This window comes from Trichogramma pretiosum, unplaced genomic scaffold (genome assembly GCF_000599845.2).
Source record: "Trichogramma pretiosum strain Unisexual culture from Peru unplaced genomic scaffold, Tpre_2.0 scaffold79, whole genome shotgun sequence".
NCBI classification, from domain to species: domain Eukaryota; kingdom Metazoa; phylum Arthropoda; class Insecta; order Hymenoptera; family Trichogrammatidae; genus Trichogramma; species Trichogramma pretiosum.
Genome location: NW_019641700.1, coordinates 594,261 through 618,354, shown reverse-complemented (window position 1 = coordinate 618,354; position 24,094 = coordinate 594,261). Strand labels below are relative to the sequence as shown.

The following is a 24,094-nucleotide window of genomic DNA, read 5'->3' as shown; positions in this document are numbered from 1 at the left end:
ATTTGAAACATTTTACTTAAATTTGTTCTATAATGAATTTATTTATAAGTTTTAGGGTCAATAATATAAGTTAAGTTAAAGATTACGTGCATAAAAACGATATGTTTCAATTATTTTTAGGTTACCGAAACTCGATCGACGAAGATAGCACTCAAGTTGAACACCTTATAGACGATAAAGAGAGTATAAATCACTCTCCTAGTTATTCTTATTTCTGTCCTGTAAATCCTAGTAACTTATCAAAATTTCAACCAAAATGTGGAGCTTTGATAACAGTTCCAATGTCTGAAAAAATGATAAATAAAGGATCATTAAGATGTCTTGATACAGAAAAAAATGAAGAACTTACTGGTTTGAATGATGATAACGTCATGAGAGAAAACCGAGGTACTAATGATGACATTTCAAAAATGGAATCATTTTATGAAGATGAAACGTATCATTTGCCCACAGGAGCCCGGACATCATCATCCTCAAACAGTTCACGTAAGTTCTCAATAATATCAAAACTAATAATTTTTTATTTTAATTTATATACTGAGAGAACAGTATAGCCGTGGTGGAAAGTTAAAATGTAACTCTAACCGTATCATTACCACGGAAACATAAAATTCAAACTTAAACTTAAACTTAAACTTAAACTTTATAACAAAAAAAAAATACTTCATTGTTTTTATTGTGTACTAAGCAAGCAATGTTGAAAAAACGTTGCCAATGGCAAAATGCCTCCTTCTAAAAATATGATTTTTTACGTTTTAAGTATAAAATATCATTGAATCTAAGAAAAGTTGAACATTTAGACTTAATTAAAGCCACCAGCCACGAAAAAAATTCATTCGAAATAATCGTAAAAAATTGTTTCCAGCAACAAACAGTACTCAATAAATTCCTACATAATAAATCAGTACTTAAATAAATTTTTGAAACGTATTCAGACACATATTCCACAATATTTAACCCATATTTGGTTATAATTAAAGCGACCAGTCACGGAAAATAAGTTGCATAAAAAAAAAATCGGCGTTTTTTGCATCGAGCGAATCTTTAAAAAGTAACTTGACCCGGATTCTTGCAAGACAATTCTTGCGTGGTAAGCGTATGTATATTATTGAGTCAAAAAGTCCCTCGCCAAGTCAAAAATTACATACAACTCGTTGATTGGTCAAGTTCTGTAGCAATCCAAGAAATTATATGCTCTCCGGTAAGTGTGCGAGTTGCGCTTTCCCAAATTTTTTGAGGTTTCCTGGTACATAATGATAAAGATTCCGATGCTTTAAATTGTTCGTTTGATCCAATGGGCCTCGAGGCTCTTGCAATCAAACAAAGTGTGATAAGCATCATATTTATTTACCAGGAGACCATAAAAATTTTTTCGGAAAGATTCGTTGCCTATAGATGAAGTGGTCTTTTTATTAGTTGAACTTGAGGTTTTGCTGTGAATCCTGACTCATCGTGTGTTGAAGCCAGGCACGATCGCAAAATCCTCTATTCATCGTGCGCATGCATAAGCAGGGGAAGAAGAGTAGGCCGGGGTCGCATACTGTACTGTGCACATAAATATCATTAGAGGGTAACATGGTGATATTGATGATGCCCTTGAAGAATAATGGAATCAATTTTTTTAGTCCTTAAAGTTACAGATACACATTCAGCGTAAATTATTGGCACTTTTTCATCGTAGTAAATAATTTTTTAGTGATTTATTAAATTCAACCGCTTACAAGGAGACCTTCTCACCTTCGGGTCATGGATTTGGCCCAAACTTTTTCTGGTGATTCAGGACAGTTAGAGAACATGCCCTGTTATGTTCGCTTATGTGAATATGCCCCAGAAGCCTTAGATAAAAAATAAAGGGCCAAATAATAAAAATAAAATAAAGTATAAAGTGCAATTAATATCCATTTCCTATCTACAAACTATTATAGTCACTTATTTTAGACACTTGGTACTTGAAAACATTACATTTCATTGTTAAGAACTTGTTGGATCTCCATTGCTTGTATTAAAATAATAATTATTTGAAGCGTTTAAGGCCATACGTATTGAAATTGAACGCTTTATAATGTCATAATTGAACAATATTGCAATGTTTTGGGTCATGAGTGAGATCCAACAACTTCTTAACAATGAAATGTAATGTTTTCAAGTACCAAGTGTCTAAAATAAGTGACTATAATAGTTTGTGGATAGGAAATGAATATTAATTGCACTTTATACGCTTATTTTTATTATTTGGCCCTTTACTTTTTATCTAAGGCTTCTGTGGCATATTCACATAAGCGAACATAACAGGGTATGTTTTCTAACTGTCCTGAATCATCAGAAAAAGTTTGGGCCAAATCCATGACCCGAAGGTGAGAAGGTCTCCTTGTTAGTAAAGATTAAATTGCGAGATTTTTCTTCACTTTTTGCAAACAACACTGTCATTCATCTTTTTTCTTGTTTGTCTTTTTTTCTCTTCCCTTGAGTGAAAATAAAGAAACACATTATATATTAAAGAAAACGATGCTCAACTATTAATAACCTGCGCTGGCACACGTTGAATAAGTAAATACTTGAATCTTATATTTTCAAGGAATCGATCATAAAAAGTATATTTCATTGTAAATTTATTGTTAAGACATTATTAATTATTGTTTATTCATTAGAATATTAATTAATAAAATCTTATTTGATTTTTCATTGATCATTTATAAATGCATACAGGTACAGAAAAAGTCGAAAAATTTGATCATGACGGAATGAATAATAAGTCAATAAATACTTGCGATGCTCTCGAAATACCAGACAAAAGTCCATTTATTCTTGCTCCAACACCTGCACAACTCGGAAAAGCTCCTCTTCAAAAAAGACAATCAATGGGTAAGTTAATGAATTGAATAATAGTTAATAGTGCCATCAATTTAAACTTATTTCATTTTTGAGTGTTTACTCGTTATAAAATAATTCATGCACTTAACGTCTTTTAAAGAAAATTTTACATACCACCCTCCTACAGTTTATACGTTTATATTAGGGAAGAGCAGGGGTGTTGGCGTGTGAGGTAAGTTGGCAAAAATGCATATTTCTCCACATCACTAACTTGTATAGAGATAATACTATCAGTAGTGCTAGCACCATAATATGTATTATTTTCATGTAATGGCACTATCTCGGTTCAAGTCATTGATAAAGAGAAATATGCCATTTTGCTAATTTATCTCCCATGCCAACACACCCCGCTCCCCTACTTTAGCTAGTTTTAGCATAATTTAAAATGGGACATTTTGGAATGTGCTAGTGTTTCTTTATTATCATATACTATAACACTAATATATGCTAATTTATAGAATAGAGTATCTTCAATATGAGTTAGGTTTAGAATTAATTAAATAAATCTTTACGTAGCGTTAAGTTAATTTAGACAGCTAAAAATTGGGTTATGTAGTTACCCAAAAATTCAAGTTACCCAAAATTTTTATATGACCCGTAGAGTTTGGGACGGGCTGGGGCACCCGAGTTTTTCGAGCAAGTTTTTTTGCTTTTGTTTTAACTCTATGATTAAAAACATATTAGGAAAAACATTTCATCTTAACGGAAGAGTTTACTTGTGAATGATACGGAAAGAATGTGGTTAAATGGCTAAAACTTGCCAAAAATGTATTGGGTCTAGTTGATACTTAAACTTCTTGTCAATGATGGTTTTCTTACACGAGTGAAATCGCCATTACTTTCAGACCTCGACTATTATTTTTTATAATAAAATTTTCATGTTTTTTCTACCTGAAAACAATCGGCTTAATCCGAATTTTTCAGCATTTTCGAGTTTCGGTATTTAAAAAGAAGTAAATGAACTCCAAAATTCTTTTAGAAAATATTTATTGCCAATTAAAAACATTTGTGATGTTCAAACAATCAAGATCTTCCTTATCCTTGTTACCAACGCTGCGATTTACCTCTCGTTGCCATGGAGATTTTTAAAAATCGACTTTTGCTTTTGCATTGAGATAAATAGGAACGTAACATAATTCACTTTTCGAACTTTTTTTGTCACATCATATGATAAAAATGATCAATGATATTACTGACTGAGTTGGCCAAGCTTAAAAAATATGTAATCTGTACCTTCGCAGAACTTTGCGAATATTATCCCTTTCGAAGACATTCAGAATATGTGGGTCATATCAGAAATGAGTTGATAGGTCCGAAAATGAGCTATCAACTAAATGCATTTCTTAAAAGTACATGAAAAAACAAAACTTTTCATGTGTTTAAAAAGTGCCATGGTTCCTTCCTTCAAAATCTACAGCTGCTCAAAGTTAGAATCTAAAAACTAACTTTTTTCTCCATAGGCCCAATGTAGCTCTGTAAAATAAATCAAACATAGTATTTTTATGTATTTTTTGATAAGAAATTCATTGGTGATATGTAAAAAGTGATTCAGATACTCTTACACCATTAAAAATCAAAAAAATGCATTTTAGGCCCAAAATAGATGTGTTCGTCCTCTTGGATTTGCCTGAAATTAATAGAGTATCATTACAACATCAAATTAAAGTCCTCTACCAAGTGGCATTATCGGTTGGCCAATATCGAGGAAGATATACTATGAAATGTGGCCATCTTTCACTTTTACATCATGATAGACTGAATGTCGACTATCAATACTGCCTAGAGCAATGAACTGCATTAAAAGCAAGCTAGAAACACTAATTTATCTTTTAAAAGTTCAATCACAAGTACTTTCTGCACAGAGTTCATATTTAATACCACTGTGAATGAAACAAACGCTAAAGTAATATTTAATCCAAACAGTGCATACTAGTATTACTTATCTAACATAAATGAAGTTATTAATTGATTACATAAGAATAAGGTGTTTGTTTCATTCACAGTGGTATTAAATTTAAACTTTAAAAAATAACATTATTGTTTCTAGCTTGCTTTTAATGCAGTTCATTGCTCTAGGCAGTATTGATAGTCGACATTCAGTCTATCATGATGTAAAAGTGAAAGATGGCCACATTTCATAGTATATCTTCCTCGATATTGGCCAACCGATAATGCCACTTGGTAGAGGACTTTAATTTGATGTTGTAATGATACTCTATTAATTTCAGGCAAATTCAAGAGGACGAACACATCTATTTTGGGCCTAAAATGCATTTTTTTGATTTTTAATGGTGTAAAAGTATCTGAATCACTTTTTACATATCACCAATGAATTCCTTATCAAAAAATACATAAAAATACTATGTTTAATTTATTTTACAGAGCTACATTGGGCCTATGGAGAAAAAAGTTAGTTTTCAGATTCTAACTTTGAGCAGCTGTAGATTTTGAAGGAAGGAACCATGGCACTTTTTAAACACATGAAAAGTTTTGTTTTTTCATGTACTTTTAAGAAATGCATTTAGTTGATAGCTCATTTTTGGACCCATCAACTCATTTCGGATATGACCCATGTACATGCATTGACATTGAAAATATAAATGATAAAATTCACATGTTTACATCAAAAACTTTGAACGCGCTTCCTTAAAAAACGTATTTTGAGTCGATGTACATCGTAACTCTAAAACTAATAAATCGATTATGCTTATTAAATCAATTTATCTAATGTATATTTATGTTTTTTATTTGCCGATTCAATACCTACAGACTTTCAAACTCGCACACATCCACATACAGACATTTGTTAAAAATTTAATGTAGTTTAAGAATATATGAATCAAATTATTTACCACGTCCGCTTCAAAAACCTTTAGTCTTTCACTAAGCTTACTCTAGAAAGAAGAAATATGAGAAATCATGAAATCAAACGTTAACAAAGTCATACGTGTTTTTTTCAAGTTAAAAAGAAATTACCGCTACATTCATATGATGACCGCTCATTCATTGATACACATAGTCATAGGAACATAAATTTAATTCAGCACCTGCTACAGAAAAGTCTGCTGAACAAAAAAATCATGCTTTTTTAATGAATCTCAGACTAAAGTACGAAAAATCATAGCGTGCGACTTGTATAGACCACTACTTCGCAGCATACACTAACATCGCATGATCTTGATTGAATTTTCTATGACACATTTTGATGTCTGAATATATATATTGTGTAATATCATTTTCAAGAAGATTCGACTCTCCCGAGAAACTGCCATCGAATAAGGCCCTGAAAGAAAAAGTAATTAAATTCGATTACTTATCGTTTTTTGATCTGGAGCAATTTGCATGTACATGTATAAGATATGATATAATACGATTGTTTGATAGATTTAGCAGAAATGCCATAACTGTACACATGTAGAAACTAATATAGTTCCTGATCTTCAGTGATTTATAACTTTATCTTTAACGCTACGATAAACAAACAATTGTAACATCCGAATCAACGAATATTACATAGTTTTTTACATTAAATTCTTTCTCACAGAAGTGGTTAGGATTGGGTTAAAATAATAAGACGTTGAACATTTTTTATAATTTTTAAAATGACTTACATTAATTTATTTAACTCGACTTTGAAACACACTAAAAGGCTGGCTTCCTCTTGGCTCGATGAAGCCCCTCTCGTATGCTGCCCCGGATGATAGAGAATCAATGATCTTCAGAGGAGAAGCTGGAACCACTTGAGCACCTCGCGTAGCAAAGAGTTTAATTCCCAAAAACTATTTACACTTTAACTTTTAAAGATGATTCTAGTACTTCTGAATAACTTTTGGATTGGACTTAGATCTTCGTAAGACTCTGAGATTTCGACACTTGCACAAGCTCTACACGGGTCGGCTGTCTCCGGATAACAAGGTACTAGCTGACCGTATGCCTCGGCAGAGGTGCAGCTAGGCTGACTCTTCTCTAAATCTTGCGTTTTTACTCTTTGAAGTCAAAATCGAGAATAATATTCAGCTGTTGAGCCCACAATAATCGCCACAAAGTCGCCAGTCATTCTCACCCTCACGCGCGAGGTGCAATGGCGATGACCACTGGCTCTCGGAAGGATGTTACACACCAGCTTGCAGTATTTGATCAAACTCGGCCTTTGCAACTTGAAATTTCTCGTGAACTAAATGTTGAAGACGGTATGACAGCGGCGGGCCAGGAGTCGCATGTATGTGATGTACAGCTAAATGCTTATTGACTTTCATCAAGCTAAAAGAGTACTCGTCGCTGGCTGCAACAGTCTTGACGCTGCATTACGAAGAAAATTGCATCGAGGCAGGAGTGTAGAAATTTGTAGATGCGTCAATCAAGAGCTTTCGTTGACAATCTGGTAGCAAGTTGTAATGTACGAAGAAATCGGAGCCTATAATCGGCTGAGACACATCCGCAACGATGAAACACCTAAGGAAACATCGACGAAGACCTAAGTCGAGAGTCAATCCAAGTAAACCGTACATCTTGATTGCGCTGCTGTTGTCGGCATGAAGTCGAAAATCTGTAGGCGTTCAATGCTCACGTAGTAGACGTCGTGGAAAACAGAAAACCGGCCGGTGTTGACGAGGAGTCGGTGTTTGGTCGATTGATCCGTCACGAACAGGTGGCTGTTTGATGAGAGACAGTATGTCGGCGCTACTGACTATCTTTGCCGTTTCTCTTTCAAGGTGAGATTTGTTTTTTCGCATCTTTGTCCGAATGACGACAATACCAGCATGGTTTGTCGTTATCTTGAATACGACTTGTCAATTTCGATCGATTGCGGTTTATCGATCGTTGCTATATCCAATTTTAATGAGATTGTCGTAACTCAGTAGGGAAGAGCGGGGTGTGTTGGCATGTGATGTAAATTAGCAAAATGGCATATTTCTCTTTATCAATGACTTGAACCGAGATGGTGCCATTACATAAAAATAATGCATATTATGGTGCTAGCACTACTGATAGTATTATCTCTATACAAGTTAGGGATATAGAGAAATATGCATTTTTGCCAACTTACCTCACATGCCAACACACTCCGCTCTCCCCTAACTTCGAGAATCAAGTTTTGAACATCATTCAAAATGTCATTGGAAGCAAGAGGAATTATCTGATCCGGTGGGCTAGTAACAGCGTGTACTGCAGATATCGCAGAAATCTTGGAGATTTTGTCGGTCAAAACAGAGAGTCGCTTGACAGAGAGTTCAGACAAAGCTGTCAAAATCGTTTGTGCATGCGTAGATAGACGTCGTTGATAAAGATGATGAAGTAAATTGCAAGAATAATACATTCAGCGCTCGCTAGACAATCTGTTTAGCCAATAACACGTTAAAAAATAACTTTTTTGAGTCAATCAACAAGGATAACTTGTCATTTGTCTGTTTATTGGCCCAATTCACACAAAAATTGTGTCGATTGCCACAAAAAAGTTGTTATTTAAATTATTATTGCCTAAACAGATTTTCTAGCGAACGCTAGAAGTATTATTCTTGTCATATACATGTGAAACGTTAAGCACAATTAACACATTCAAGATGACGAAGTAAGTTGGACCGGCTAATAATGTTAAATATCGTAGGAATTGTGACGGTTTACGGTCACAATTCGTTCAAAAGCTGACGAACACACTGTTCTTCTGAAGTGGAGTGTTTTTCTATCAATACTCTTCGCAAAGATATATAAGGTAATACAGCAGGAGAGTTGAAGATTATATCTTCAACTTTGGCAGCTGCACGATCATCGAGTTGATAAATTACATGATAATACTTAGTATGTTCGGTGGTAATTCCGACGAGGGCAAATTGAGCTTCAGCTTGCGCAAAACACAGGGCTGGTTTATCCAACCTAAAAGTCGGTAGAGAAACAGCAAAGTGATGGACTTAAGGAGTTCGAAAGCCGGTGATGCCAAAATTGTCCTGCACGACATTTTGTGGTTGTTGAGGTGCCACTAATCCTTCAGCCACTGTATCCTCGAATGCTCGCTGTTGCTCCAGATGCTGTTGCTTCAGACGCTGTTGCTCGAAACGTGTTTGTTCGATCTGATGTTACTCGATTTGTTGCTGAGGTTGCTGCTGCAGTGCAGGTCGACGATATCCATCATCGCGGTCCATAACTATGATGAATATTGTGAGTCACCAATTTGTAGGAACTATTAAAGGTCTTCAGAGACTATTTTAATCTCAATTTTTTACCTTTACACGTCCGAAATATCAATTTATTCTTTATGATCAATTCGGTAATGTGACGCTGTACCCTTAAATTGATACCTATACAGGCGAGACCTACATGCAGGATCATTATTTTTATTATACAGGAGTCCCTCGTTATACGCGGGGGTTACGTTCCTAAAAAGTACCGTGTATAACAAAACCGTGGATAATAAGACCTTACTCTTATGGGAAAGAGAGAGTTACGTTCCTCAACCTCGAGAAAGCACAGTTTATATTGTACATTTTACCTACAAATAAACGTATTTGTTGAGTTGTTTATCTATTTATATATGTTTATTTATATTTACAATACAAATATGCAATTCTATGTTTAATTTTTAAAGTAATCGGTTAATTTTTTCTGCTTTGCTCGTCTCAAAATATCTTTGTGCATTTCTTCATAAATTTGTGCAGCTAAATCACAGTAGTGTTTGAAAGTCGAGCTACGCGTCATTATTGGATCATCAGTCATTGCTAATTCACCTGCTCGAATAACTAGATCCATAACTTCGACAATCAGTTTTGAATCAAAAATCAAATATATGAATCAGGTGCATCATCAGTCTGATCTGCCAGTGTTTTTTGAGGCAGTTTTCGACGGAGTTTTAGATGAAGCCATACTTAAATAAATTTATAAATTTTCAACAAATTTAGGTTAATTGACAATTTCGATTTACGCGTCTACACTAACCAAATTCAAACTGAATATAGATACGTCCGAGAAAAAAATCACGATCTTCGATCCGCGGATAACAAGACTCGACCCGCGGATACGAAGGGATGGGCGCAAATCGACTAACCGCGGATAACGAATTCCGCGGATAATAAACCCGCGTATAACGAGGGACTCCTGTACATAATTGAATAGGAGCATCTAAACGACGATTTCCATATTCAATCATAATATTTATTAATTTAATTATTTAACACCGAACGAAAAATATCGACTTAGGCCGGAGTCGAACCGATGACACTTCGCCTTTAGCCGGCGAGTGATATTATCATAAAGAAGAGGTCATTATAGAGCACTCGCCGGCTAAAGGCGAAATGTCGTCGGTTCGATTCTAGCCTGAGTCCATATTTTTCGTTCGGTGTACAATAATTAAATTAATAAATATTATAATTGAATATGGAAATAATCGTTTAGATGCTCTTATTCAATTAGGTATAGTAAAAATAATTTTTCGCAAGTTTTCCAGGAGAATAAAATATAATGATCCTGCATTTAGGTTAGATACAACGTCACATTACCGAATTGATCATAAAGAATAAACAGACTATTTTATTTAGTGAAGAGGTTTTATTATTGAGATCAGTTTATCTGGGAGGCAGCAGCTAAACTGATCTTCCGTGATTGATATGTTTATCTCCAACGCTACGATAAACAAACGGTTAACCATTAACAACCGCAATTAATTAAATTATACTAATGCGACTATCGTGAAGTCAGTCGCTACACACGCGTATGAATTGTGTACAAAAAATATAAGATTATGGCAAAATTGAAATATTTTTCATGATTCTCGTATCATTGAATTGGTAAATTCAGTGAATAATGACTAAATTAAAAATATATATTCTATATAATTCTATATAATTATAATTGAATAAATTTTGAATAAATTTTGAATAAATTTCATTTCAAAATTAATATTGTGAAAAATTTTCTATTTATTATTATTCTCTGTAGGATCTCAACATACGATTGACCAATCAACCAACTCATTTGAAGTCTCTTCTCCTAAAATCATCGTATATTCAGAGATGCATCAAAAGCAGGATAATTCAAATAATCAAACAATTGACATGATTCCAAATAAAAAAAGTCCTTTTTTCAAGAAGTCAATCGAAGATGGAATGGATAAGTAAGTTTTTTTACTTAGGAATTGTTCAAATATTTTTCCAATTTTTTTTATCGTTGCATTTTTTTCTTATAGACGTTTCTTTTGAGATGAGATATCGTGAATATTTGAAAAATAACAGCCAATTCATTGACAAAGAGCTTTCTCCTACTTTTATAAAAAAATAAAAAAGCATGAATCCCTTATTTGAAAGAAGTGGTCGTCAATAAATAAATGCCTTATTTCATAGTATATACGGCACAAAAATCCTATAAAAGTAATTAAATCACGTGCTGATACGTGCTGAAAATTGTGCTGTGCCCATACCAAACCGATACTGGATGTAAATTAGATTGCCCGTTATTTCCCGAATTGTTCAAATCCTCGCTTTCACCCCTTGAAAGCTCATCTTTTGGGTTATATTGAAAGAAAATCACTGTCCAATCTCTATAAGCTAACTCTAGATAGTGCCACACGCGTCAGCTTTTTCCCATTTAAATAACATGGGAAAATTTTTAAAAATGGCAAATTCTAGTTTTAAACTACTTAAAAGCGCTAAACCTTGGGTTTAGCGTTGGTTTTTACTTCCCACTATGAGTAACCAATACTCATTAGAACCTTCCGAATGGAATTTGATAAAAAATGGGGGAAAAAATGCATATTAGCATTGTTATTCGATGTTTTATAGCAAAGACGAGCGTAAACGATTATTTTAGATATAACAGCGTAAATTAAAAATCAAGACCTTTAATTTAATAGTACTAAAACCTATCTACGTTCATTAGAATCAAAGTTATAGGTATTTGAGGTTTATTGAAAAATCAAGTATCAAAATCTGTGAACCGTTCAAAGCGAATTCGATATTTGAATTTTCAGAGAACCTTTGAACACCTGCAACTTTGGTTCTAATGAATGTAGATAGGTTTTGGTACTATCAAATTAAAGGCAATTTTATGCTCTTTTAGACTGTAATACTTTCAATAGGACTTTAAATGGGTTTACTATGTTGTTATCGGATGGATAACAATTACGAGATAAAGTCTCGTAAGGTAGCGGTGATTCGGTGGACCACGTCGGTGCGATGATGAGGAATCGTGAATCTGACATGGTAGCGGTGCCTTTGCAGGTGTCTTAAGCCTGAAAGTTTGATCGTCTGGTAGAAGTGGCTTTTGATCGCTACCTTCTGTAGATCGTTGAAGCTCACAGGTATCTCTTCTCTTTAGCCGTCTGTTTGAATAGTAAGCAATGAACTTACTTATTCAGGTAGAGTGGCTAACCCGTTTCTCAATCAATGAAAATCAGGTATTTGGGTTCAACCCAGAACATGTCGGAGCTTTATTTCAAATCGGATAATAAGCATTTTCAGCCACCGTTAATTTTTGGTTACGAAAATACGAAATAACGGACAACAGTATATTGGCCCCACGTCTTGCTAACAGCAGAAGCCGTAAATTTACTCACCGCTCGTAGCCCTGTGTGTAGAGTAAAAAACCGTGCATGAATTTCTAATTTCTAACTCGCTAGAAAACCCTCTGACCCTACTTGAAAAAAATATGTTTTCGATCGGAAATTATCCCAGCTTTCTGGTACTGTGCTCAGATTTTTCGAAAATTCGTATTTTCTTTGAAAAATCTAAATAATTAATTTTCAACATTAAATATCTGAAAAATAGTAATTTTGATATTTTTTATAATAGTTTAAACTGAAAGCTAAGGAAATTTCCCATCGAAATAGATATTGTGCGAGCTGCGCCGGTTGGACATGAAAAAAACACGTTTTTTGCCGAATATGTACGTATTTCTACTCGATATAGATAAAAAAATCATTAAAACTCGTGCTAAATTATCAATTTTTATTTTTTTTACTTTTCTTTTATTCAATCACTACTAAAGGATATAAACTTTGAGAAATATGTCGAATTTTTGGTCTTTGATGATCCTGTCAGGAAACATCCTGCCTACCGCAGGACAACAGGATGACCGAGGAAAACTGATGGAAAATCTACAATTTTCAATATTTTTATCTGAAATTTTTTACAGCTTTTGTAATGGATAAAGACAAAGTTCATGATGAAAACGAAAAGTCTTGAAAGAATGTAATACAAATTATAGAGAGGAGCGTTGGGAATAGTCTGACATAATTATTAATGAACCTCATATAATTTAACGTACCTAACTTGACTACAACAAACAGAAAATTGCCTGTGCGTTTATTAAACTAAGCCCTAGTTTTAACCTAAATTCTCAGTTTTAACCTCAACAATGCAAACAACTTTGAATTTTTCAAAATTTTGTAGATGCTCTAAAAACTCAAAAATAATGATTAAAAATTTTCAAACTTCATATATGGTGATACGATTAAAAAAATGCCTAAAATTTTGTTTATCACTGACACTGAAGTTTAGAGCCAAAAACCCCTTTATAAAACAATTATAGTATTTTTCAATTGTTCTTTAAATGTCTTTTAAGAGAATTGCGTTTGATTTTGTAGAATAAAAAGAAAATCTAAAAATAAAAAAATGTAAAAAAATAATGTTTTTAAAATTTTTTAATAATAGAAACATACATTTTCAACATTTTTTATTGAAAGCTCCGACTTTTGGTGTTTAACTCTAGACATCAGCACCCTCTAAGAGAAAATCTAAAAAATTTTGGATTATTTTTTTGGATGTCAAAAGTCAGGAAAATTTCAGGGTCTGTTTTGAAAAGTAGCGTTAAAATTGTAAAATATTTTATGTTCTACTCTACCTGAAACTTACTTTTTTCAGGCACTGCAGTCAAAATATAAGAGCTCATTTTTAAGTTGAATAAAAAAAAAGCATTAGACAACGTTATCTACTATCGATAACACAGGCACACAAAAAAATCTTCAGTTCCAGAGACCGGACCTAGTGGACTCAATGTTTTTTAGGTCGCTGAATCCGAAATTCGGCGTCGGTTTTTCAAAATCAGATCGATTTAAGGTCATTTGAAGGTCATTTAAGGGGACACACCTGTGTTTATGCCTATAAATGCAAAAACATAAAACTTGAGGTTTAATATTAAAATTTTTTGTTTCTTATGTTAAAATATCTTTTTACAGGTCCTTTTACAACAAAAAATATGTCTGTAGTTCCTTTTATTATTGAAATTCATCCAGGATTCATATATATTGACTTGTGATTTTTAAGTCCTTGACTACATGATTTTGAATGCAACAATTATTCAATTGTATTTCTTTAGGTCTCAAAAGTTTTTTAATTAAATTCTCTTCCACTTAAGCGTAGCAGAATTTCAAGAATGCGAGAATTTTGCATGCCTTTTTACTCTTTTTTTTTTGCACAACGCACCTTTTTTTCTTCAAACCATTGGCGTAAAGGTTACCGTTTGCGTTTAATTTCTCTGTGTTGTCTCTGTCTCTCTCTCTCTCTCTTCAACATCCAGTAATCAGCAATCATCGCAAATCTCATCTATCTTAATATCACTGCTCCATATGTTTTATGACTTGATGGATCTATTCTCCTTGCTCGTCGCTAAAATCTACAATTTTCTAGGAACTGATCTGTATAGTTATGCAGGGAATACAGTTTATAAGACATATTACACTCCATTTTGCCGAAATATTTGATCACGGTTGATATTCAAATTTTGCTTTTATTGCTTCTGTGATTCATTTCAACCTTCAAATGACCTTGAAAGTGAGATAATACAGGTCATCTTGCTTTAAAGAGCTGTCGTTGGCTCGGTGAGTAGCGTGCTAGGCATCGAATCAGCGTCCGTTCGAGGAGCCGTGGGTTCGAATCCTAGTGAGGGCATTCGGATTTTTCCGATTTCCATTCAGTGGGATGAAAACCCAATGTGCTCTGGCTGTCTCGAGGCGGGTTTTTCCTAGAGGATGGAGGAGGAGTGTGTAGTGCATACGTATACCCCCAGGTTTCCCTTACTCAACAAGTCCTCGGGGCTGGGCAAATAAAAATCTCGCCTGCGCACGGGCTGCCGTGTAGCGTCCTGCAGGACTTCTCAGGGAGTAAAAGAGAGGGAGAAAAAATATTAAATTCAACATCCTCAAAAACCTGTATAGGAGCCAAAATACATAAAGTCTACTGATTCCGGTCTCTGGAACTGAAGATTATTTTTTGTATGCTTGTGTAATTATTTCTAAAGCCCTAAAGTATCTGAAAATTCAGAACAATTTAAGGTTATTTATATTATTATTAAAATGTATTTTTATGAATTTTTCAGATTTTTTAAATCAATTGTGAGTTTAAAATTATTAAAAATAGAAAAAAGACGCCTATGCAGAGTGTCGAATGCAAGGGACCTAAGAAACTAGAATCTTGGTTTGAGGACTCTTTATCCGTGTATTATAATATACCGAACTTTCGGGAAAATCCGTAAACCGCCAGTGCACGATCATTTAAAGAATTCTGAGCCTTTCCTATGTAGATGCATGGTCAAAAGTAAATATGCATTGAAAAATATGCCACAGTACAAATATAAAAAAAACTAAAATATCTGCACTAGCAAAATGTGGAACAACTACATCATAATTGCATTAAAATTAAAAAGGAAGGTCGTATGAAATTGTTTAAAAGAATAATAATAATAATAATAATAATAATTACGCTCTCATATAAAAAACATAAATTCACGAAGTATCGCTTTCATAAGAGTAATTCTGACTAACTTTTAAAATTGCACGTACTGATGTGTAAGTCAGCTAATTTACAATGCACAGTTTTGAAATTTTATCAGGGTATTTAAGAAGACTTGAGAGATCTACACTTTTATTTTTGAGCGTTTTGGTGGCAAGTCTTTTTTGTATAGCACGTTTGAAAATCGATTTTACTCTTGAGTCAAAAAACGTACTACGAGTGAAATAAATTTTCGATAGCTTCTTAAAAAATAGACTATTTAACAAATGATCTGAAATTTTCATGTTACCTTCCTTTATTCACAATCTTTAAAAAAATTGTTGTCCCGAACTTGTTCCTCCTAAATGAGAAATTTCTCAGAAGGTTTTCCGCGCGTACTGGATTATTTGGACTTTTTTCTATATATTTCCATTATTGACAATGGACTATTGTTTTTTTTTATACCTATATACCTTTTTAAAAAAGGGCTTGAAAAGATGAACAAAATGAGCCCAACCAGAACTCTGTTCCTTATGTAATGAGAATTCTAAGCTAGATTGAACATCGGGATGAGCCTGCGTTAATCACTTGAAAATTTTTGAAAGAAATTTTTTTTTCATGAAATTTTTATAAATGATGATTTTCATATAATTTTTTTTCGTGAATAAATTTTATAAAAAATTTTCATAAACAATTTATTTTGCATGAAAAAATTTTTTTTTATTATGAATAAATAAATTATTCAACAAATAATTTTTTTCATACACTTTCTTTTTTTATTTAAATAATTGATTTACAACTCAATTTTTAATATAATTTTTCGGCTCTGCGTGGCATGATATAAGTAATGTCACATGAAAGTTGATTTGACGACCTCCAAAATGCGACTTATCGCAGGTCTGCAGATGCCCGATAAGTAAAACTATGTCTATTCAAAGGTTGCGCTATTTTGAGTAATAAATGTAAACTATGTGTTTTTTATGAATTCAAATCATGTTCCCCAATAGACTAGGAAGAACAAAACAAAAAATTACTAAAAAGTTTTAAAATGTTCATCAAGAAATATAAAAACCGCTGCCAATGTATTGGCAAGTAGCTTCCTCATACTTTTTTTTTAACTTAAAAATAATTTGAAAATATTAATATCATCTTTCTAATTACGAAAGCGAAACGAAAGCGCCTCTCAGCTTTATCGGGTATCTCAAACAAACAATGCAAAAAAAAAAATTTTTTTCTTAAATAGAAAAAAAAACGTTACGTTTATCGATAAATGAATTTTTCTGGCTTCGTCCCTATGTCATAACGAAAAAAATAAGCCCTCCCCCGTCACGATACGTGCTACCGTTATCAAGGAATCACTCTACACAGCCATACAGCCGCATACACCCACATACATTCCAAAATGTGTCAAAAATTCGATCTAGTATATAGAAATATCATTAAATATATCCTACGATAATTATATACGAAAGCCTAAATGTATCCCATCACAAAACTTCCTATATGAGGGAGCAAAAGGAAGAAAACGACAATTTCCCGCAAAAAAAATTTTTCCCGTAAAAAAAAATTTTTAAAAATCGAAAAAAANACACACACACACACACACACACACACACACACACACACACACACACACACACACACACACACATACATACCAACATGTGTCAGAAATTCGATCTAGTATATAGAAATATCATTAAATATACCCTACGATTACTCTATAAAAAAGCCGAAATGGAGCCCATCACAAAGCTTTCTCTATGAGGAAGCAAAACGATTTTCAAAATTCTTGCATTCGAAGCTCTGGCTTCTACAACCTATTTTCGTTAAAAAAGAGGTTTTTTCGCTTCAAACGGTGCATAAAGCAATTTAAAAACATCCAAAGTAATTTAAGGTCACGTTTTTCAATGCGATAAAACAGAGAAAAAAATTTTCGAGTTTGGTATAGGCTCGTATCGCCGTATATAAAATTTTCCAAATTTTTAATTATTTTATCTGAAGGCCTGAAGCACTCGACAAATCTGAAAAAATTCAAGGTGATTAGTTTTTTTGATATGTACTATTGTGAATTTTTTCAGATTTTTCAATTACTTCAGGGCTTCAGAATGAATATAAATAGAAAAAGGACGTTTATAGGGAAGGAGGGGGTAGGAGGGGAGATGGAGTCTAAAATTTTGGCTTTAGGATTTTTTTACCAAGTACTATAACATATCAAAAGCGCGTCTAGATCAGTGTCATTCGAAAATTAAAAGAAGTTTTATTTTGACCTATATTCAAATCGTGTTTCCCCAATGGACTATGGAGGAAAATAAAGCCCAAAGTTATTTTTGGAATCCTTTATCGATAATCTTCAAGAAAAATTCACTCCTGATACTGTGCCGCTATATTTTTCATCAAAATTTTCTGAGGCGTAATTTATAATTTAGTCAGAATCACTAAATAAACATTTTTAAAAAATCGATAAAAAATTGTATCACAAAATTTTATGCACATCTGTGAATCAACAAAAAGATTCCATCAATATTTGAATGCTATCGGTTAAAGTCACATTGCTTTGATAATCGAAGGACTTTGTCTAGCTCAACATAACTACGCTCAGATTTGGTACTGATGAGAAGTGAACATTTATATGAATTCTAGGAGACTCTTATAAATTTAAGAGCTGCAATATATAGCTTTGGCTCCCTTTGTAAATATGTTTTATTTTTTGATACCGTGATCAATCTATAATACAGTCTTTGACAATTAATATAACAGGCGTTGCAATGTTCAAATACCCAAAATATATTCATAACAATAAGTTATGGAGATTTAAAGGTTTTTTTATCGCAATATCTTTATATTATTTGCAAAGCTTAAAAGATTAATAACTATACAATCTTTTGAATTAATAATATATTTTTATGATCAGAGTTCTGGAACAAGTGAACTTCAGAGAAAAGTTTTCATCTTTACCGGAATTCAACCCCGAAGAAAACCAAAGTCCTTGCAGCTCAAGCGCACAATCTCAGAATAAATTGAAAAATCTATCGAATGATACCTGCAGTTTGAGAAAAATGAAGAAAAAAAAAATTCAAGAATCACCAGTAATTGGTAACGAATAATTATTAATATTTAAATCTAACTTATAATTAAATATTTTTTTAATACTCAGGAAACCATCATATATCATAATAGTTATAGCTCTTTAATTTAATTACAACTTTTCCGCTTCTTTTTGAAACATTGCATGCAACTCGTGTCAAATACTTTTTGACAAAATTCTCTACAACTCTTACCTGCGGCTACTATTACAATCCCTCATCTTTCAGAAAAACCATGTTGGTATACGGTTTTACATTGAGGCACGTCGTAGAATGTTTAAAAATAAACATGAACTATATATTCACGGTTGAGAGTAACAAAACGTTACATAATACTTGGAATAGCTAGATGCAAGATTTATGCTCAAATTTGATTAAATCAGGCACTGTATGATCATTTAGCCGCTTCAAGTTTTATGTCGTATTACGTCACCTTGCCCCATAAAAAAAATATAGTTTTGTCTCTCTCGCCCGTTGTTCTGATGATATATCGTAATGTTTAGTAGAAATGGCAACCATCAGGTATCAATCACTCGACTCTTTCTCACGACCGCAAACTCTTCGCGTCATAGTCGCCTGTCACTTCTCGAAATAGGGCATCACGAGTATGAGTTAGTTTTGATTTTAATTTAACTGTGAGTCAAATCATGGTTTGATCAAAGCAGTCTAAATTGAATTCTTGGTTAAATCACCCATCTAATTATTAATCTCTTATTATTTCTCTACGCGGTACATCATTACCCCAATAACGAAGCCTATCAATTTGTTCTTCCAGCCGATGAAGTATAAGATCAAAGAAAATACAGAATAGCTCTGAAATCATCTTACTCATACATTAAATACAGAGCTTGTATTTACAAAATAGTAAATCATCTGATTGAAATCTATTCGCAGATAGCAAGACCAAAAACGAACTCAAACAGACTCAATAAAAATAAATATAGTCTCTCTATCAAAACGGTTTTCTCATTCTTAATTCGTTTCACTTGCAATTGCTGGTAGGACATTTAATAGCTAAAGATGTAAACTGTACACCTAATTAACACGAACTTTTGCGATACATGTTCCCCTTCGTAGCTGCAATGTGCATATTAGACTGACAATACTTTTTTATTTCTTAAACGGGATGCCCTCTCAATAGTATCAAACCCCAAAAAAAATGACCTTTACCAAATTTCAGCTCATATGGTTGAAAAAAACCCGTGCCACAAGACGGGTATTAGACCGACAATAAAAAAAAATTTTTTTTATATCGACGGGACGTGCCCTCAAAAGTTTCAATCCGAAAAAAATGAGCTCTACCAAATTTCAGCTCATACGGTTTAAAAAAAACCCGTGCCACAAGATGGGAGTTGATTAACATTAAATTAAATGGAAAAGTTGCTTTCTCGTATTATACGAGAAAATTTATAATAAAAAATTTTTTTCAATGTGAGTCTAGTGAACACGTGAATTTTTTCTTTTCACGGTCAATGCCGGGTCCATAGAGTCAAGGGCCATCATCAAAAATAACCAAACGATTTTTTTTATTTTCATTGCAATTTGAAAATATACTTGAAGCGTTTTAGTAAATATTAGTACTTTACGATACAAGTGCCATAAGTAACACTTTTTGTGCCAAAAAGTGTCCCCATGGCACGAGTATCGAACAACATTTTATAGCACTGTGCTAATTTCACATTTATTTCCCCTTTTCCGAGTCATGAGTCGCACTTTCTGGTAGCGCGAAGTGAGGTTAGCGCACGAGCGTATGCGATTGCGATGCGAACGCAGCAGTGCCAGAATGAGCGACTTATGCCACAGAAAAGCGTGCCAAGAATGTGAACTTATGCCACACAGTGCTATAAACGATTTAAGGTGATTTAAACTTTCGTTATTAATTTGAAAGCATAGCTATGCATTTCAAATCAGAACATCGCTGATAATTGTTTGTAATTTTTAATAGTTGTTTCATAAGCCCTGAATCTTTTGTGAAATACAATCAAAGATTTTTTAGATTTTTTAAATAAAAAATAACTCGACTATTTTATTTCTATATTAATTATTTATTTCTCTATTAATACCCTACGTAATGTTTTATGCATAGGAAACAAATTAGAATCCGATGCTTGTACTATAAATGGATGCAATAACAGTGCAGAAATAAAATTAACTGGGAATACATTTTTTGGGCCTGATTTCAACGCAGATGAATATCAATGCCACCTTGAATCGAATGCTGAAACTGAAAATAATTCTCCTATAACTCCCAAAACGCCATCTACTAGTGTGTCATGTTTTTCCAAAGATCATGAACGTGGACATAAAAAAGTCCTAGAACATAGAAGATTACTTGTAATGCAGTTATTTCAAGAGCATGGATATTTTCCATCTACTCAGGCTACATCGGTTTTTCAATCAAAGCACGCTGATATATTTCCTAACAAAACGAGCTTACAACTGAAAATTCGTGAGGTTCGCCAAAAACTCAAAGCAAATTCTACTCCAATCAGTGGAAGTAACTTGATAAGCCCTGTTCTAGCACATGAAGGAGCTCATATTGAAGAAAGTAAGTACTATTAACTCAAAAATAATTTTTACTATATTTTAAATTGTGGAAGAAAATTTTAGTTCTTAAGGAAAAATTTTAATTTGCTCTATGACACCTTCGGTTTTTTTATTGGCAGAAAATCCCTAATACATTTAAACATCTCAATAGTGGACACTAATGGTACCGATGAAATTATTCTTTATTGAGTGGTATTTATTTTCAAGAGATAGATAAAAATGAGCGTTCAATTAATGAGTTATATTTTTAATTTTTAATAAACGTCAAAAATCAAAAGAAAAAAAATTATTTTAGAAAAATTTTTTTATTTATATAAGTTTGAATTTCATGAAATGCATAAGCAAACCAAGTGGAGTCCAAATTAATTATGTACTTTCAAAAAGAACATTGATATTGTACTTCATGCGACGAGTGTGGATATACTTTTTCTGCAAAATGAGGGATTGCAGCACGAGCCGAAGGCAAGTGTTGTAACGAGTTTTGCTGAAAAAGCTTATTCACACAAGTTGCATGTCACATTTTATAGCATAAATGCCAGAACAATTTTGCTACTTTAATTAAAAAGATTACAGTTTCAATTTTTCTATTCAATCACATTTTATTACAAATTGTTTCAATAATGAATAATTTATTTTCAGAATGCATAGGCAGTGATGCTTCTAACAAGATACAAAATAAATTTCAAATCAATAAGTAATTTTGACTGTGATAATGATTATGGAATTTATAGCCTGAAAATTAATCACAATGGAAAAAATTTTACGTAAAGCTCATGGTGAATATTGGTTGACAGAAAGATTAGAAATGGAGTTGGAAAGATATACGTTATAATTATAAATTTATGAGATTCAAAGATCTCATTAGCATACTTATAGTTGACAAAACAAATTAAAATTTTATAATTTTATTAGAGTTGGTGTAAAAATTAGAAAATACTTTATCATTTATTGATGACTAGTATATACTTTTTAATTTAATTTTTTGCATTTTCATTCAATTTTCAATGTAACCATAACAATGTTGATGATGCTCACTGTTAAAGTGAGTCAAGACTGTATTTTATCTATATGAATACTTTATATTATATGTTTGCGTCAAAATTGTACAATTGTAAGTAAAATAATATTGATTACACTCTGATGTGCCTTTTTATTTCCAAAACAGAAAAAAATATTACAAACTAACTTAGTTTTTTTAATTTTCATATTTATAGTATTAACAGTAAAATCTTAAAAATACATTGTTTAATTTTGTGTGTATGTGCACTGTCCGTTAATTGCTCATGCCATACCTTGGCGAAAAATGTGTAAACTTCAAAGCGTCTTAGCTAAGTCTAGAAAGGTTGGATCGAAATTTCGAAAGCACCATTCAAAATTTCTTGGTGAGCACTTTAAAATTATATAAAATTATCATTATCAGCAATTAACTAATCGGAAATATTGGTTCTTCTTGTCTTGACTATTTCTCTTGTTATTTTAGTTAAAGAGGTTGTAGAAACATTATAAGCCTACTGATTTGTAGATTTTCGCTAGACTTCTAAAAATGTGTAACTAAAATTGTTCCTACATGTATTTTACACGAAGATACGGCTATTTTAATATACCCCAATATTGCGAAAATTCAATAAATTTAGAATTTTTTATGATCGTTTGGCCAATTCATCTTCATGACGAAATACCTGGTTCTCCCCTAATTTGTTATGAGAATATACGTGGAATTTCACGTCATCTCTCCCAGTGCCGCGCGGTGCGTTAGAATTAAGTCAAATCACTAAATTTGTGAATCGCTGTAAAAGTACTAAAATGCACCTAGAGAAAAAACGAACCCATGATTTCGATGATTCGGGAAATCGCCTCAGCTTTCCGATGGCGAGGTCAGATTTTCCGAAATTTTCCGCTTTACCCGGGAAAATCGCTGGGAAAATTTTGAAGTCAAAAACTTGATTTTTAAGATTTTTTAAAATAGTCTAGATCGAAAGATCAGGAAATTTTCCATCGATATAGACCTTTTCCAGAGAGGCGTTTTTTGATTTTAGCGAGATATAGCGAGAGAAAGAAGAAAAAACGTGGTTTTCTCGCGCGCGCGCGGGCGGTCGGACATCACCAATCTAACAAAAAACCACGTTTTTTCTTCTTTCTCTCGCTATATCTCGCTAAAATCAAAAAATGCCTCTCTCGCAAAGGTCTCTATCGATGGAAAATTTCTTGATCTTTCGATCTAGACTATTTAAAAAAATCTTAAAAATGAAGTTTTTGAGATAATCTACTTCAAAGTTTTCCCAGAGATTTTCCTGGGTAAAGCGGTAAATCTCGGAAAATCTAACCTCACCATCGGAAAGACGAGACGACTTCCCATCGAAATCATGGGTTCGTTTTTTTCTATAGGTGCATTTTAGTACTTTTACAGCGATTCACAAATTTAGTGATTTGGCTTAATTCTGCCGCGCCGCGCGGCACTGGGAGAGTTGACGTGAAATGCCACATACTTATAACGGATTTACTTTCACACTCCCTCACATTGTTTCACTAAACTTGAAAATGCATCTGAAATAATATGATCCCATAAAATATAGTATAAACTCTCGCTTATAGTTATCAGGTAAGGCAAAAAAGCAGTTCCATTCCATAATGTAAGTTCTCTAAATTTCAATGATCCAAAAACCTAAGATGATACCTAAGATGATGAAATTATTTATGTAAAATACAAACAATATCTGAACATTACTTTACTATTTAATGATAATTATTATTAATCAAATGAGTTCAAAACTTATTTCACGCTCAGAAACTTAAAAATTGCCATTCCTGGTAATATTTAAATTAAATTTTCAACTTTTTATCTAAATCATTAATAAACAATGTTTAGAAACTGTACTTTTGAGAAAAATATTACTGAATGGT

General features: G+C 32.9%; 1 protein-coding gene across 3 annotated transcripts in view; it reads left to right on the top strand.

Moving 5' to 3' along the window:
* LOC106652780 overlaps positions 1–22,332 on the top strand; it is an 85,182-nt gene extending 62,850 nt beyond the window's left edge. For 2 of the 3 annotated variants that reach the window (XM_014371918.2, XM_014371917.2), the window contains exons 12-17: positions 121–486; positions 2,707–2,862; positions 10,798–10,972; positions 18,475–18,656; positions 20,733–21,194; positions 21,833–22,332. In XM_014371918.2, coding sequence (XP_014227404.1) covers positions 121–486; positions 2,707–2,862; positions 10,798–10,972; positions 18,475–18,656; positions 20,733–21,194; positions 21,833–21,891 — 1,400 coding nt within the window. In that variant the 3' untranslated portion in view covers positions 21,892–22,332. Of the gene's footprint in view, positions 1–120; positions 487–2,706; positions 2,863–10,797; positions 10,973–18,474; positions 18,657–20,732; positions 21,195–21,832 lie in introns of those variants that run through there. The other variant, XM_014371920.2, reaches the window with a different exon arrangement.
* Positions 22,333–24,094: the final 1,762 nt, after the last annotated feature.